The sequence below is a fragment of the Chelon labrosus genome (assembly GCF_963514085.1).
Source record: "Chelon labrosus genome assembly, chromosome: 20".
NCBI lineage: Eukaryota > Metazoa > Chordata > Actinopteri > Mugiliformes > Mugilidae > Chelon > Chelon labrosus.
This window is the reverse complement of record NC_140353.1, coordinates 9,722,967-9,740,488: the sequence shown is the minus strand read 5'-3', so window position 1 is coordinate 9,740,488 and position 17,522 is coordinate 9,722,967. Positions and strand designations below refer to the sequence as shown.

The window sequence follows — 17,522 nt, the reverse complement described above, 5'->3', positions numbered from 1 at the left end:
ACAGAGCTCAGGGTGAGAACCTTCAAACATTTCGTCTTTGCCAGCACTACCGAGAGGAAGTGCATATCAATGAGATTCTCAAAATAGACTGCAGAGCATGTGCCGGCATTAGCATTATAAAGCATTCAATAAATTCACCCTTTGCTTCTTAAAGTCTAACACTGGCTTAGCCCCTTCAAGCAGAAAGAATCTCTCTGTGGTGAAACTTTCTTTTGATGCTGTGCGAAGTGCAGTATAATGCGTTTTAAGTGGTGCAACGCAGAAAAGTTCAAAAGAGCTTTTCATGTGTGCAGATCACTATTGATGCCGACCCAGGATGAAATATTGGAGTTTGATGGAGAAATACAACAGTTGATGGGTTTAGCTAATAGACAAAATCGTTTCCAGAGAGCTTTTAATTTCCACAGTGGGTGACCGTTGGAACAATTTGCAGAACATCAGTATTCATCAAGTATGCCTCATCTCTTATCTGCAAATTTGCAAAAGAGAGTAGACTAAAGAATTCATACACATGAGCACCATGAGTCTAGAGAAGCTCTAAAGAGAATCTCATCATCATCTCTTAGACAGTGGCAATGACATTTCTTCATCATATTACTGCCATCTCTTTGCTCTTCAGAGCAGTTTAAGTAGATCGGGGTCTCTCTGCTTGCTCTGCACATTAAGAGAAGGGGCAAATCAGGGCTGCCCCAGCTACCTCAAACCAAGGCTTACATGAGTGAAGATTCAATTAGGGGCTTTCATCTCTATGCCTTAAATTTCTCTGTATCGCGCAATGAATGAGCAGGCATGGACAGAGCCGCAAGGGTGGCTGACACAGGCAATAGATACACCGAGTGGTTGGCGAGGTTTTGTTTTCTCCCCTCCCCCGAAAGCTTTCTTATATACACACACAGAGACAGAAACAAGCTGCCAAGACATTGCACTTCGTCACCAGGATTCATATAGAAAGAAAAAAATGAATATGATGGTGCTGATAGATTAGATATTTTAATTTCAACAGGTAGTTCAATACCTCTGCTATACAAAAAGACTTTTTTCCATAATTTGTACCTTCTCTTTTTCCAATGCTGGGCAATGAAAGATTCCAGAAATAAGTGCTTCTAGACTTAAACCTCTACATATATGCATACATAAAAGACAATAAGTTAGTAGCTTTATTTCTTAAGGGTAAGGGTATTTAGGGTACTGCCGTACACAGACGCCGTAACCTACGAGTGTAGCCTACATACATAGCCTACACCAGCCATTTATACTTGTGCCTTGTCAGTCTGGCTCACTCTGTAAAAACACCACCCAAACGCTAGTCGGCGCTTTGTCTTTTTTGCCAGTTAATTTTTGTTTCTACTTCCTGCTTCACTTTCCAAATTCAACAATGGCTGAAATTTTGGCGAAGACGAGTCATACAAATGTTTGTACCTCCGAAGCTTCTCAGTTAACCTCTCCTCGATGTGTTCCATCTTTATTGATCCAAAACAATTAGATAATTGTGGGGATGGAGAAGCAGCCAGAAATACTAAAGCGGAAAAACACGCTACTACCAAGCGGACCCATCACAGCTCTTGTGGTTAGTGATGGTCCTCTGACACCCGAGGCTCCGACACATGCTCATGAAGCAATTGTAATCGAACCACTGTGCCGAGGCGTGGTTAGGTCATGTGACTAGTGACGTTTGAAGCACTTGAGTGATGTTCGAAGCAGTTCAAGTGCTTCAGCGGGCAAACGAATCACCTGATGGGTTCGGTTTGTCATGTGACTCACCTGGTGGGATCGAGTGTGTTCAGGGATATCCCGGATATCCTGTCCCTATTTAGTGGTGTTAATTTGAATGTTTCTTTGCAGAGTAGGTTGGTTTGTTGCTGTTGTTGGTGAGATGAGTCTTCGAAGTAAATAATGACTGAGTCAAGAGAGATTTGGTTTGACAGAGTTGCATTCAGTACAAATATTCTCTAACACTACTAAACCATGATACCAAGAGCGAAAAAAAAAAAAATAGTTGATGTAAGCGCTGCAACATAAACATTGGTGTAAATTACTTATTAGAGCGTAGTAGTGACATAAATCAAAACCGTCCAACGACAAAAGCGAAAAACAACGGTCTTTCGTTAGTGAAGCAAGGGTTTGATTCCCATTGATTGCTTTTTATGTATTTTATTGTTATATGTATAATTTATTTATTATCAGCTTTAAACCACATATCCATGTAATGTAGTCGAACAGGAATGTGCATGGCAAATCAAATCCCATACAAGCATGAACCTGTAAGACACGTCTCGATTGTACTACATTTTATTGTCCACTAGATGTCCTAATAGAGCACTGTGTCATTGAAGCTTCGCGTAATGAACCTTTTTTTGAATCACATGTCGAGGCTTCAACAAAGCCTCGATTGCCCATCACTGCTTGTGGTCTGCTTTACCGTGGCGCGCAGTTACATTTCTGGGGAGGTGCACGTCAGGCTATGGCGTTAGGGTCTGCGCTGTTGCAATAGCTGTGGCGTCAAATTGACGCAGAACCCTTAACCGCCTATTAGTCTGAAAAAGACAGTAATTTAAAACTTGCAATGAATTAACTGTGCAGCACTTCTCCCTTTTGTCTGCAAAATAGTCCTAGTCTGCACAAGTGCACAAGTATGTTTTCAGTTTATTGTATTTCATTTTTATCAAACTGAACATACATGTCAAATGAAGGAAAAATTCAGATTTTGTTTGTACCCTGGCAGTCTTTTTTTGCGTTGACCCATATGGCTTTGTAGCACGGTAGAAAGCATCGTAACATGCTTTCAAAATCTGTTTTGACACAGCTTAGCTCAGGGCAGTGCAGAGAGTAGCTCACAGTATATGTCAACTAAGTGAATAGAAAAGAAAGGAGAAGTCAGCGGAGATGAAGCGAGTGAAGCTGACTGCCACATGCTCATATAGGTTATGGGTAGACCGTGCAGGTGAGCTGAATCTTCCTGACGACCTCTGGCTCCGCCCTCAGACTCCAGCGGTGCATGCTGGCTTTGCAAGTGATCAGAGCCCGTATGTGTGAGAATCTTAGGTATGAGTCATCATTTTAAATAAATAAAAATACACTTTTGCTGATAATGGGAAGAGAACAGACCGTGAACTCAATAGACTTAATCATAGAATCTAATCTCTATGAAGACTGTGGAATTATAAACAATAATTTACATACAAAGAAAATCTCTGTTAAATAAATAGTAAGCTATACTTCAAAATTATCCTACAAAATGTGTGAAAACTCAGGCCCACTTGCACAGTATCCACATGCTGATAGTTGTATTTACTTGCTTACATTCATTTACCATGCTGGTAATTTTTGCACTTCCTCCATTTGGTATCAACAAGGACAAAGTGGCTCAGCTTTCATCAATTTCTGTGATTGCTAACCGGCCTATAAGGAGCAGCGTTGGTTGACGTTCAGATCTTCCACAAACCAAACAGCAATGGAGAAGAAAAGAAGTAGGAAACCCAGCTGCACAGAGGAACAGTGTTTGCTTCTGGCTCAATTGGTCAATGAGAATGAAAGTGTTTTAAGAGGTAGATTTGGCCCCAGTGTCACACTACAAGCCAAGAAGCAGGCATGGGAAAATATAGCACAGATAACAGATAAATGCCTCTTTTCTGCCATTTTCTCCTCTGCTTAAGAAACTCCTAAGTCCTCCTCCCTGCTCATAACAGATCTCACCTTCAGAGCACTTTTAAGAGCTAAGATTCTTTAGGAATACCTTTTATCTTTACCAGGATCTACTCTTAAGTCTTAACTTTATGGGGAAATTCTTCTAAGGGGAAGAGGGGAGGGGAATTTTCTCCTATACTTTGGCCACTTGGAGCAACTCTTTGCGGTGAGAATCTTTAGGAAAACGTCACCAGATCAGATTTGTGCATCCTTACATCGCCTTCCTATCTGCAGGTGTAGCTGCGGTAATGACGTAATTAAAAAAGCAACAACATCAAATTCAACTTCCAGTCTCGCTTATTCGGAAGCTGCTCCCAATTTGCCAGCAGACTTTTTATTCCGTTGACTGTCGTTCTGCTGACCCACTAGTGGCACAATGGATTCTGCTCAGCACTTCCGCCACTCTGGATTTGACGTTGATGTTGTATGTCAGGATGAAAGTGACACAAAAGACCCATCAAAATCTGATATGAGCTGACGGAGTGCCTAAATTGAGACCATAGACCATAGATATATAAAATATCAATGAAACCCTGGTCTGTTGATTGAAGCTGATGTGGAAGTGGCTTGGTGGCAGCTAGCTGATGTCTCCAAAATAATCTACAATCAAGTCTTTATGATGTAATTTGCTAAATTCCCTTCCCTTTTGGAATTTTGTAATTGTGAGTAGATAATAGGCCTCAAACAACTGTCTGTATCTGGAGTCACTGCCATCTTCGGGTCCGTCTCAACACGTTTTTCCAGCACCGAAAAAGCTAAAGCCAATATGGCGATAGCTAAATGCCAAATCCAAGGCTTCAAAAGAGAAGTCCGCCAACCTGTGGCTGTGTCTGTTTTTATATATACATATATACCTCCAAATGTGGCTTGGAATCGATTCATAAAAACTGTATTCCAAATGGGATTTTTGAATGGATCGGCAAAAATCACAATTATTTTTCTAGCATCTATAATTTAACACTCTGACATTTTAACACAAACAAGTCACGAGTATGACTGATACTGATAACTTCATAACAATTCCAGTTCCAGGTATTGGCTCACTAGGCGAAAACCCAAATGTAACAGAGGAATTAAGACATCATAATATAATCCTTTCATTTATCCCACTCTGGGGACGACTTTAAGTTATCTACTCTAACAAGTCTGATCTATTGTTTGCATGTGCATAAGGTGGAGCCTGTTTCCATTGGGTCTCATCATAACCATATGTTTAACGCGAAAGAGGTGAGATGTGACTCCACTGGGTGCGTTTTAATTTAAAGTGCTCACGATGTAAAATACATGAGCGAGATGCGCGTGGAGATTTTGAAGTGGTGTGATAGTACGCGGCGAGAAATCTCTGTCGCTATAGCATGACGCGTTCTTCGGTGTAAACTGTGCCATAAAACACATGCTGCACATAATCCACTTTATGCATATTTAAAATATCTGCCCTGTGAATAATGAATGACCCTCGGCTTTGGTGAAAAAGCATTTTTCTGTAAATCTTGATAAGTATCTTGAAATGAAGTTATGAATGGTTAATGAGGTTCAAATATGCCCAAACAGTGGTGCATTTTACTGCACGGTTTTGACAGTGGGAGAGCAGCATTTTGCAGATTAATTAACCTTTAAGGTGAGTAATACTGTGTAGTTTCCTTTAGAGGTGAAGCCACCATTAACTATATGCCATAAGGTTCTTTTAATTAATTTACTGCATGTACTGTGGTAATAATAATTTTCAGCAAGGTGTAATTCTGCCAGGGGTTAAAATTAAATGTTTAAAGCTTAAATTTCTATCTGAAAACATTCACACAGACACGGAGAAAGTGGTGATTATCATTTAGAAATGAAATGTAAAAAGCAGGATATTTTTTAAGACTTGTCAGCGCCCTTTTTGTTTTAAACAAATCTTATCATCCAGTTCAAAATATTCTGTGCAGTGGAACAGAGGCGGGTTTAAGCCAGGCAGGGCAACGGAATAATGAATTATTTTAAAAGTGTAAGTGTCCTGTGTCAATAATAATGAATAAAACATGCATACAACTGCATCAGTGTAATCTTAGAGCCAGAAAAGGTGTTCGGCTGAATGATCGTCTAAATAATGAAACAGAAAAAAGTAAAAAAAGACTCAAGGCTGGCGGTTTAATATCGCTGCCGTATAGTCTGAGCTCTTCAATTCTTTAAGACTTGTTTGGGGGGGATCCAAAAATGAAATCCTGATCCTAACTTTCCGTCTTTACTTTTTTTTCTCATCCAGTCTGTGCTAGGATTTTTATTTGGGGATTTATTTTTTTTTTTATTCCCTTGTGAACTGAGTCTTTGCAGCATGGGGTGTCACAGATTAAAGCACAACAGGATAAGATTTACATTGGAACATGTCAAAAAGGAGTTGGGACACGAAGACAATAAAGCATTTGGACGAGCCCAGATGTACAAATAGACATTTGAACGAGCGCAGTCTGTTTGTCTCGGTTTCATCCTTTCTCGTAACTGAAAAGCACTGCCAGATGATCACACGAGTTTTCAGTGTGATCATCTGGTACTGCTTCTCGGTCTCATCTTCCCCCGGAATGAGAAGTCATTCTTTCTTTGCGGTGGATTTTAATGTTTCATAGCTGGTGAATTCAGTCTTGTCTCGCGTTTTCAGCAATCACGCAACATTTAATTAAAGGCATGCGAGAAACAATCTGTGAGCTATAGTCCCAAATGTGATCGTACATTATTTCCTGCACGGATTGTGTTTTAGAGAAATGTTTCTCAGGCTGCTATGAGTGGCAATAATATAACATAAACGTCGGGCACGTGCTATAAAGAAAAAAACACGAAGGGGCTAAAGTGATCATACATAATATCAGAGAACTGTGATAAACTCTCTTCTGTCCTGCTGAATTTCCATTGACCATCAAGAAAGGATCACTTGGGCTACACTTGTTCTATTGAGTTATAAGATTTATTAAGAAATGTAGCCGGCCTGCTGAGACGGGGAAAATCAATGAGAGCGGAGCTGTAAATCTGAGCAGTATAGGAACCAGGCCTGAAACTGGAGATTTCAACACCACGGTGCTGGTGAACAAGCCTCCTTAAAACCCTAGAAATTTACGACATGACTAGTTAATGCCTCCTGCCTACCTTATTCTATTTTTTGTATCCTTTTGCATTTTGCACTGTTGTTCCCTGCCGCTGTAGCACCCTGATATCCCCACAGGGATAAATAAAGTCCTATCTTATCTTATCTTATCTTATCTTATCTTATCTTCAGTGTGCAGCCGTTTGATATGGAACAGGTAAAATCTGTTGTTTTCTCTATCTGGCAGCACTGTATAGATTAAAGTTACTACCTTTTTCTCTCCTAGCAGCTGCACGTGAGGGGTTAATCCTGAGAGTTTTTCAGTACTCTAATCCAAATTTATTTACCATCACGACTCGCATGTAGCTGCAAGAGATGTAACCTTACTCTGATGCTTAGCTCATATTGGCTGACTGGCCCCAGCTATTTACAATCAGCTTTGCAATGATTGGCTCAGTCGCTGCTGCGCGGCTTATAACATCCAGACTTTATGAACTGTCACGTATCACTGTTACTCTGACAAGTAGACTGTGGCCTTTAAACTCTTCTGATGTTTAAGATTCAATATTCATGTACTGTATGTGTTTATTAAGGCAGATTAGGTCTCTCGACAGACTCCTTATCCCACTCAGATTCATTAAAGGCTCTCCCGCCAACAGCAGAGCTTGCTCTTAACGATCGATTCTTTGAGCTCTCTCTCTCTCTCTCTATCTCTCTATCTATCTGAGCTGCAAGTTTAATTTGATGTTTTAATTTGCATTGTGGCACACACTTGTCTAACCCTTTAGAATGATGAGTCACATCCGTGTGCAGTCGAAGTCAGTAGCTGCTGCTGTTGCTGGATTCACCACTTTAACTTTGCTGTCAAAAACCCTCAGTTGGATTGTTCTTATTATTCTATGGTAGGTAGATATCAATCATGATTGATATCTACCTACCATATTTGTTATGTGTGCACATATAATTCATTCATTAATTTCCTGTAACCGCTGGAGGGTCACGGGACCCTATCCCAGCTGTCATTGGGCGAGAGGCGGGGTACACCCTGGACAAGTCGCCAGTGTATCGCAGGGCTAACACAGAGAGACAGGCGACCACTCACACTCACACCTACGGCCAATCCAGAATCACCAATTAACCTAAGGAGCATGTCTTTGGACGGTGGGAAGTGGGAGTTCTTGGAGAGAACCTACGCAGACACAGGGAGAACATGCAAACACAGAAAGGTCCCAGTCGGCCGATGGATTCGAACCCATTGCTATGAGGCAAGGACAGTGCAGACAATTTATTATTGCTGTGCACAATCATAATTTACGTCTTCCCTTTAAATATATGAATGGTTAGCTGAGGATTGTTGTCAAGAACTGTGGGTTTAGCTCAAATCAAAGCCATATGAACCCAGAAGCAACAAGTCAATGAAAACAATACTCTTCCTTGAAGTGCAGTCAGTTTTTCTCCAGCGAAACATTTAACTCTGTGACTAAATTGTGATTTCGAAGCAAAACGCTACAAAGAAAGATAAAGATTCTCCGAACAGATTATGAGTTCATGAAAATGTCCAGCAAAGTGGAGTTAATCGAGCTGAGAACGCTGTCACAGGTGAGAAAATAAGCAGCTGTGGGTTTTCATTGATTGTGCGTGCGGCGTCGAGCATAAAGCCCATTCTTCTACACAGCAGGGATCCAACTCTGCACTTGTTTATTCCCTCCCTGTCCACCTCTGTGTTTTTTCTTAGCAAGGACACAAGAATCGACTTGGATTTCAGACTGGCCTCGTATAATCAATGAGTCCACAAAACTAACTCGTTCTGTCTGATTCTTCCTGGGCTTTGTTTGCGCTCCGTCTGTCTGAGTGCTTTTGCGGCTGTGTTTCGGTTTCCTCGCCATCCAGGGACACTTATTTGGGTTTTATTTGTTTGTGCCAAAATCATTTCACTTGAGCACTTACTGGTGCCAACGTCCCACAGGAGGCAATTACAGTCCATTCTATTTCACAATTACTGTGATCATCCATGTAAGATGGCAAAGCTCTGGGAACAGCTGGGACGAATAAATCAAAGCTGGGGGAGCAGAGCAGGTGGAATTGAACATTTTCACTGTAACGCCTGCCGTTGATTGGTTTTTTTTTTTGCTGTGTGGAGTGTTGCACAGGTGTCGCCGCCGCTCCGAGCCAAGAAGGCGCGGAATATGCAAGTCAGGAGATTCCTCAGCTGTTGCTCATTGGAGTGAGGTTACTTTCCAGCTGTTCCCGTTGTACCTTAATGTAATTCATTTCACTTATCATTTGAAATATCAGAATGGGAGGTTATGGGGATGATTTGCTCAAATTTTATTGGCGGGTTTCTGTTTGTGATACTGAGTAATGCAGACAGTTTTGCAGAGACTTCTGCAACCACCCCAGTAGAGTTTGTTGAAGTGTTATGGCGCTCCAAGTGCAGAAAATTACACTTGAAAAATTCAGTGGGTACATGTCTTTCCAAAAACAATGCCCTGGTTGCTTTGAATAATCCACAAACTTTACTCTCTAGAGGTTTATTTTTAACCACGATCTTCTTCTTTCTTCGTGAGACTAGCACAAAACAATGCAGGTGAACGAAAATAATAAATTCTCTTGAATCAAAAATCGAAAATCCGACAGGATTCAGGCGAGGTCAAAAAAACAAGCAGCGCCAAAACAAACAGGCTATGAAACGATAGAGAGCTTCGGTGGAGAGGATTAAGGCAACGTAGCAAGGACTGCATGGCGAGGCCGGATGGTACAGGGGAAATGAATTTGGGAAGTGGATGCAGGTAAACGGAGATGTAGGGAACGTCAGGTGACATGACATGAAGCAGATGGGAGCAGCCGGTCTGAATTGACACGAGTGTTGGGGCTCTTCTCATTTCTCTATTTTTTGCCACCCCTTCTCCTCTCTCTTTTGTTCTCCTGCCCGTGAACCAGAAATCTATCTCAGCGTGCCTTGTTGAAGGTTGACTCGGTTCCTAAAATGCATCATCCGTAGAGAGGATGCACAAGTCTGTCCTTTGTAAAAGTGTTTTAACGCCACATTGTCACGAACACTGCTCATCTGACACACCTCATACAATAAAGCAGTAGCCTACACCGATCAGGCATAACATTATGACCACATGCCTGATATTGTGTAGGTCTTCCTTGTGTCTCCAATACAGTTCTGACTCATCAGAGAATAGACATGGGCCTTCTGAGGGTGTCCTGTGGTGTCTGGTTGAGGGGAGGGGCCTCTGGATCATCCCACAGATACTTGATCAGTTCGGTATCTAGTGAATTTGGAGGCCAGGTCAACACCTTCTGCCGTTTTTAATTGTTCCTAAACCGTTATTGTGTGTGTGCACCTGGCTGCAGGCTGCATCCTGCTGGGGATGGCTGCTGCTGCTGCCATCAAGGAGTGTTATTACTATGGGGTGGGGGTGTCTGGTCTGGTCTAGGTGGGTGCTACATGTCTGAGTAACATCCACACTAATGCCAGGTGCAAAAGTTTCCCAGCAGATCATTGTATTGTCAGAAGATGGTCAATGTTATTTACTTTTCCCGTCAGTGGCTTTAATGTTGTGGCTGATCGGTGTATAACAAAATAATGGAAATGATTCAGCTGTGCTACACGTCATGTTTGTACGTCAAGTTTATACATCAGTAATACACAAGATGGAAGGAAGGAAGGAAGGAAAGGAAGATACAATAGACTACAGTCTGGTGAATGAGAGGAGCAGACAGACCGGCAGAATGAATGATTGAATGGCATAAAGTCAAATTGCCTTTATCACCACCTTCAGGACAAGAAGAGTGCTTCGTCTTTGTCTTCGCCAAAGGGTAGCGGCTAAGTGCCAACGAAATCTTCTAAATATAATCACAGTATGTGACGTGTAATTTGGTCATGAGAAGATACTAGTCTGTCAAGTCAGTTGTATTTCAAATCCAGAATGTGCATTTAATCTACATACACTTAAATCTGAAATTCCGTCTGAAAATAAACTTGGTCACACTGAGTTTGATAAAAAAACAAAAAAAAAAAAACTGTCTTAACGTCTTGACGCTCTCATTTGCTGCATCTTTATCCGTTTGCAGTTCTGTAGAGGAACAAGAACAAAGGCTCCGGTGGACGCGTTCTGGAGACGAGGCGCCGAGGAAGAATCTGTTTATGCTCGGTCCTCTTGTGCATTGCAAAAGAATAAAGAGACACAAAATGTGAATTTCAAAAAGTTTTTACTCCGAGCGTGAACTAGTTTACATTCAGTTTTAATATAAAGATTAAAAAAACATCAAGTCACATAAGACATCTCGGGAAATGAGACTACTTTTACCTTTTTGCCTGGGGAATACTCTCTGAGTGCTGGAGCTGTGTGTTCAGGAGGCGTAGCTGTAACGCACACGGAGTGAAATTTAATCTGTTGATGCCATTTTGCCCGGTGTTTTACCGTTAGTCTGGAGAGATGGATGTTTATATTTTCCAGGAAACTTTGGTCAGTCTTGTACTGTTATTACTCATCCATGTATGTCAACAAGCACGGTGTTTCCCGGCTGTAATTCTTAGGGGATGCTCATCTAAGTGTTCAGATGTTTTGGGATGCTTCTTCTCGAGGTCTCCGTTTCCCTCCGTTCCATTAGCGCATGACCGCTTCCCTTTCTAGCCTCATATCCAAGATACATTTGAGGATTGTGGCCTCGTATGAGTAGACGCACGGAGAAAGACAATGTACAAACATGTAATTAAGACACTCTCTGCCAAAAATAGTAAAAAAACACGGGCAATCAAATATTTAGATTAGGGCTTACTACTGGGAAAGATGTTCCACGCACACATTGGGTACATGTCCCCATTTATGCAAACAGCTCACTCCTGTGGACAATGAGTTACTTATAAATAAAACATTAATATAAAGAATGCAGACGGGGTTGAAAGCCTCGGTTATCGTCTGACTGAGCGTTAGATTAGGCGAGGCGCGCCTCTGAATGCAAGGTAGGGTTTTTAACGTTGTGGAGGCGGGCGGTGTGACCGGTAAAAATAAGGGATCGAGTGATGCGAATGTTTTAGAGAGGGGTCAGAGAGGGTAAAGTAACAGGTGGATTTCGAAATAAGATTTTGACAAATTTGGGGGAGGTTTTTCAGCTTGACTTCTGTAGACTCAACTAGATAAATAAAGATATACTTAGATATAAAACAGGCGTACATTGACATATTTTCCATGGCATCTTGTTGTATGATGATGCATGATGTGTGAGTAACCTTCAAGTAGATACGACATGCTATAGTTGGACGAATCAGCATGTTGCAGTGACTGAATGGGGGTGATGTTGGGGGTGGGAGACCCAGGTTTGCTGGACTTCATGCATGCCTGTCTGCCTCCATCATGCTCATGCGAACAGCAGGCGCTCCACAGGATGTGTCATGTCATTATTCACCACCAGGGGCCAATGAAGGGAGAGCAGCCGAATGCTTTCTAAACAGTGTTTTCCCCTGTGTGAGGGAAGACCAGGAGTGGTTTGTGTGTGTGTGTGTGTGTGTGTGTTAACGTCTTTGTGCATTAGCCCGTGTGTTCATGAGAGGGCGGGCAGCCGTGGGGGTGGGTTGAGTGAGCGAGCGAAGGTGAGCAAATGAGCAAGCAAGAGAGAATTTTTGTGTTTGTGCGAGTGCTCAACATCCCTCCGAGGTATTTTTAGCATTGTTTTCCTTTTCTTTTTTATTTCACATGTTCAGCAGAGTCTTGTTTTCCAGTCTGAGCTTTTGAAGCGTCTCTCGTGCATTTCTCAGTCATATGCACTTCCATAGAAACACACGCAGGCACACATGAGGGCTGAATACGTTCACACGGCCCCGATTGTTCTTAGCAATAAATCATTTTCACATGCCACATCTGAAATATTCATTCCTCGTTAATCAGGCGTTACTTCATAAACACACACATGCACAAGACACGCAATCTTGGTGGTGTGCGAGACAAAGTGCGACCCTGCCTGCCGGTGTGGGAAACCCTGTAACCTCTGACTAACGATGTCGTGAGCAGTTACCTCTCATTTCTTTCACAGCACTCAAACGTGTTAATGCAACAGGGACAAATCTGGCGTGCTATTGCTGGAAAGGAGAGATGTTGCTAGGGAGTTTAATCCTAACCACTGCACTGGTTCTGAAGGGGTTCTGTTTTTGTCAAGGTATTGTTCCAACACCAAAACTAAAAGGTATTTCTCAGAGCCAAACCTCGGTAGGATGTGTCCTTCCATGTCTGGTCCATTCATGGACTCCACACGTTTAGAGAACGCTTGATGGAAGAGGCTAGCGGGCTTTGCAGGTGTGAATCACCGAAAAGGCTTTGGTTTCAGTTCTACACATACGTGCACATGGGATTGTTGGTGCATTAAGAAAAGAGCCTTGAAAATTCTTTGAACGAAGGATCCCAAACATCCGAACTGTTTTTCGGTGGAATAGTTGCCTATGAGGGGGATTCTTTACTCTGGAGAAGTACAAAAGGTCTGAAAACATTTGCAGTCTCACTCTTAAATGATCCTGAATGACCACATTTGCTGATCATGAATTAATGAACAAATCAAACCAGTAGTTTTCCAGTTCGATTCCAGGAATGCGCATACCACCTCAAGAAAGCCTGCACTTTAAAGCCAGACAACTCTGTTTTTAAGTTTATGATTTAAGACTCACAGCATTCCACACTAATGAAGGCTTTACATAATTAAATTTAGTTACTAAAAAAATCGCAGGGACTTCGAGTCTCCAAGTTGAGGTCTCTGCTGAAACGAGTGGGCGATTTCTAAGCCAACGTGGGAACCCAGAAATGGATCCAGGATTTTGCGTACTATGTGGAAATATTCAGTGGGTTAGGGTTATGGGACGTGTGGGCATTTTTATTCTGGGGACTTTGGCAGGACTTGCTGCAGCAGTTTGGGAGACAGTTATACGACATTCAGCGCCTGTTAGTATTTTGCATTTTGATGTCAATACAATACCAAGGTTGTTACCAGTCATTGTAAAAAAGAAACATGAAGTACTGTGACAACTTTCATGCTTATTCGTTCAACAATTGTAGACATTTCACTCAAAACTATTAATGTCAAGCAATCAGAGAAGTCTCCAAATTCGTTATGATTTGCCGTTATCCTTCTGTGCTATAAATGTCGGAACAAGCTATCATGGAAACGATACGATCCAGTTGTTGTAAAATTTCAATCTGGACCAAAGTGGCAGATTGATGAATGACACTGCCATACATAAAACCGTACGTTTGTCAGCTGTACTGTCTATAAGTACTGTTATGAGAAAGAATATAATTCCCCCAGTTTGCTAAAACCCTTAATTTACTAGAAAAAGTAGGCCTATGGAAGACTTGTTTGTGCCCTCCAGTAGTTAACTAGAGGACCACCTGATGTGATATGTCCCATTTTTCATGACCTCCAATAGAGACTACTTTCTTCAAAAGCCCAGATCAATCATATCATAACCCTTCTCCCCACTTTTCATCTCCCTCCTCCTAGATCCCAGTTATGACAGGAGCCTTCATGGACTCCTCGCCTAATGACGACTACAGCGGCGAGCATTCGCTCTTCAACTCCTCGGCCAGTGTCCACGCTGCCGCCTCGGCCGCCTCGGTGCAAGGCCAGCAAGACGAGCAGCAGTCCATGTCCAGCGACGCCATCTGGCTCTGGATCGCCATCGTCGCCACTATTGGAAACATCGTGGTGGTGGGCGTCGTCTACGCCTGCACTTTCTGATGAACACATGCTTACAAAGACAGCCCGCGCACATCCTGCTTTTGTCTGAATCTCTGGACCCCCTGACCGAGGCTTTGTAGGAAGACACACATCCCATCCCTCTATGTCTCTGTCTTTCTTTCTTTCCTTCACACTTGGTTTTTGGATCAGTTTGGGCCCCTGAGGGCGTCAGAGATGTTTGACAATGACATATAGACTACTATTTTTCTCTGTCAAACGTAAAGACTGGTTTTTGGCTGCATTTATCAGCAACAAGCACTTTCGTATGCTTCAGTAGGAAATTTGAGGAGAACCGTACGCACACAGAAGCTCCTTACTTAAAAACAGATACAGCAAACCTGCACTCTCACCCATTAATCAAAAGAGCTTCTTTTAGCTTAAACTTGTTTCCGTGTTTCTGCTCAGACCCCACTCTCTCTTGTAATGCGGAAGCGAGAACAGAGATTTAATGGGGCTTAAGATTAGGGTTAAACCGGGCCATCTGACACATCCACCAGATAGCTGCTAAGCAGTGCTGCTTAATTATGCAACTGAACTGAAACGGTGAATGTTAAAATATTTAGAAAGCGCAGAGGTTATTTTCATGTTAGGCTCCACTGAGGCTCAGGACATTAGAGCTCATTTATGTAAATGAAACGCAGTAAAGACACTGATCATCAGTGTATGTAGTGTGTTTCTAAACAATGTTACTAATAGGAAAAGGAGAACTGGACACAGACTTCATTAAACCCACTTAAAGTCTCATAAAAAGAAAGGTCTTCTGTAGCGCTAACGTAATTACACACAAGGAGTGATGACTGTACGACCGTGGCATCCTCTCGTAAATGTTAAATTGTTAAATGCCTACAGTACTACCCAACAGGGATTAGAAAATCAAATCGTATCGTCGTGGTCTGTTCAGTAAATTTTACATGATATATGAAGAGATGTCAAAGGAATAGAATTAGAAGCACAAATTAAATCAAACACACGTAGCCTTCTTTCCTTATTCACTATTTTCATCAGTACAGGTTGTAAATAACTTTTATTCATCACTCACATTAACACTGTCGACGGCAGAAGGTGAAAATACAGGAAATAGACTGTATGTGTTACGCAGCACTGACGAGCTCTCTGATAAACCCTATGATAAATAAATAGATGTGAGTGGGGAAGTGATGCCTAGTGAAGTTTATCTTATATATCAAGATGTACCGTTCAAAATTCTCACAGTTCAGTTATGTAGTCCTGCGCTCCTGTGGATGCTAAAGCCGTCTCTGTGGCGACTAGCCCCTTGTTCTAAGTGGGATACTGTACCGTGGTTTTTATTTTCCATGACACTTGAGCGTTAGCTTACAGCCAAAGATGCAAGTAATAATTTTCACATGTAAACTGCATTCACACTAAATTTACAGCTGGTAGACTTTGATCTTTTTTTTTTTTTTGTAAAGTCTGCAAACTGGTGTTTCTGATTATTTGCTTAATTTATTTTATGGTTCTCTTTTTAGCTACAAATGGAAAAAAAGTTTAAAGTCAGCAAAGTGTTTCATTCTCCTGGTTAAGTGACTGGTTTTCAGATGGCGAATTAGCGAGAAATAAAAACAGAATCGCTTTGCTCCATGAACTGATATTTCTCCTTTTTTTCAGATGGCGAATTAGCGAGAAATAAAAACAGAATCGCTTTGCTCCATGAACTGATATTTCTCCTTGGATTATAATAATGTCAACATACTATAAAGATGTAAATCTGTCTTGTAAACACCATAAGTGTTCAAATGTTCACACACAAATAACTATAATACTAGCTTACTTTATCTACTGAACGATGTAAAGAGAGAGTCAGACACAACAATCTGTTATAACGAGTGTACTTTTACATTGTTAAAAGGACTTTTCCAGTTATTTTTAATAAATGGTTGATGTAGAAATATTTAGACATGTTGTAAACCACATACACGACGCTCCTTTTGTAAAGATATGTTACTATTAAAATTTCTGTATCAATGCTAATCGGTTTTCTCTGTTGATTAAAGAAGCACACACAGTGTTGTTCAGAATCAACTCATTGAGTACCAAGAGGAGAACGTTTGACTTCGTGCACGGCAGCCAGTGACGCCAGGTGTTTTAGGTCCGTCTTTTCTCCACCTGAGTCACCCGGCGTTACGTTTGGGTGAAGCCAACCAACTGGCAGATGTCACCGGTCGGTGCTGAGCCATCAGGTGAGATAGATGCTCAGCTTAAATGACACCATCTGTCATTTTGACACGGGCACCGGTTGCTTAGAAATCACTTGGATTCACTCTTGTGTGCACCCCTGCACCGCTCCATATCTCTCTGTCTTCATATTTGTTTTGCTGAGCAAGCAGAAAGATTGTGCAGAAAGGTAAATACTTAAAAAAGTAAAAAACAAAACAAAACTCTAAACTATACAGTGCAAGGGAAATCACAATCAGAATTCTCTATTTCCTCTCAGGTTTGCACATATGAGAAATTTGTTGTGGTGGTTAGTACAATACACATACATATTTATTCATTCATTTTATGTAACCGCTTGTCCTCTGGAGGGCCACAGGGGGGCAGGAGCCTATCCCAGCTGTCATTGGGGCCAGAGGTGGGGTACAGCCTGGACAGGTCACCAGCCTATCGCAGGTCTAACACAGAGAGACAGACAACCATTCATACTCACACGGTGGATTCGAACCCGGAACCTTCTTGCTGTGAGGCATCAGTGCTAACCACCACACCGCTGTTCAGCCCGACACATACACATACACTATATTACCAAAAGTATTCGCTCACCTGCCTTTACTCATTCTATGAACTGAAGTGCCATCCCATTCCTAACTCATAGAATTCAATATGATGTCGGTCCACCTTTTGCAGCTATTACAGCTTCAACTCTTCTGGGAAGACTGTCCACAAGGTTGAGGAGAGTGTTTATAGGAATTTTTGACCATTCTTCCAAAAGCGCATTGGTGAGGTCACACACTGATGTTGGTCGAGAAGGCCTGGCTCTCAGTCTCCGCTCTAATTCATCCCAAAGGTGTTCTATCGGGTTCAGGTCAGGACTCTG

General features: G+C 41.8%; 1 protein-coding gene across 1 annotated transcript in view; it reads left to right on the top strand.

The window, feature by feature from the left end:
* LOC311505927 (uncharacterized protein C14orf132) overlaps positions 1–17,007 on the top strand; it is a 29,221-nt gene extending 12,214 nt beyond the window's left edge. The window contains exon 2 of the mRNA XM_084569754.1: positions 14,234–17,007. Within this exon, the coding sequence (XP_084425880.1) occupies positions 14,234–14,470 (237 nt within the window). The 3' untranslated portion in view covers positions 14,471–17,007. The remainder of the gene's footprint in view (positions 1–14,233) is intronic.
* Positions 17,008–17,522: the final 515 nt, after the last annotated feature.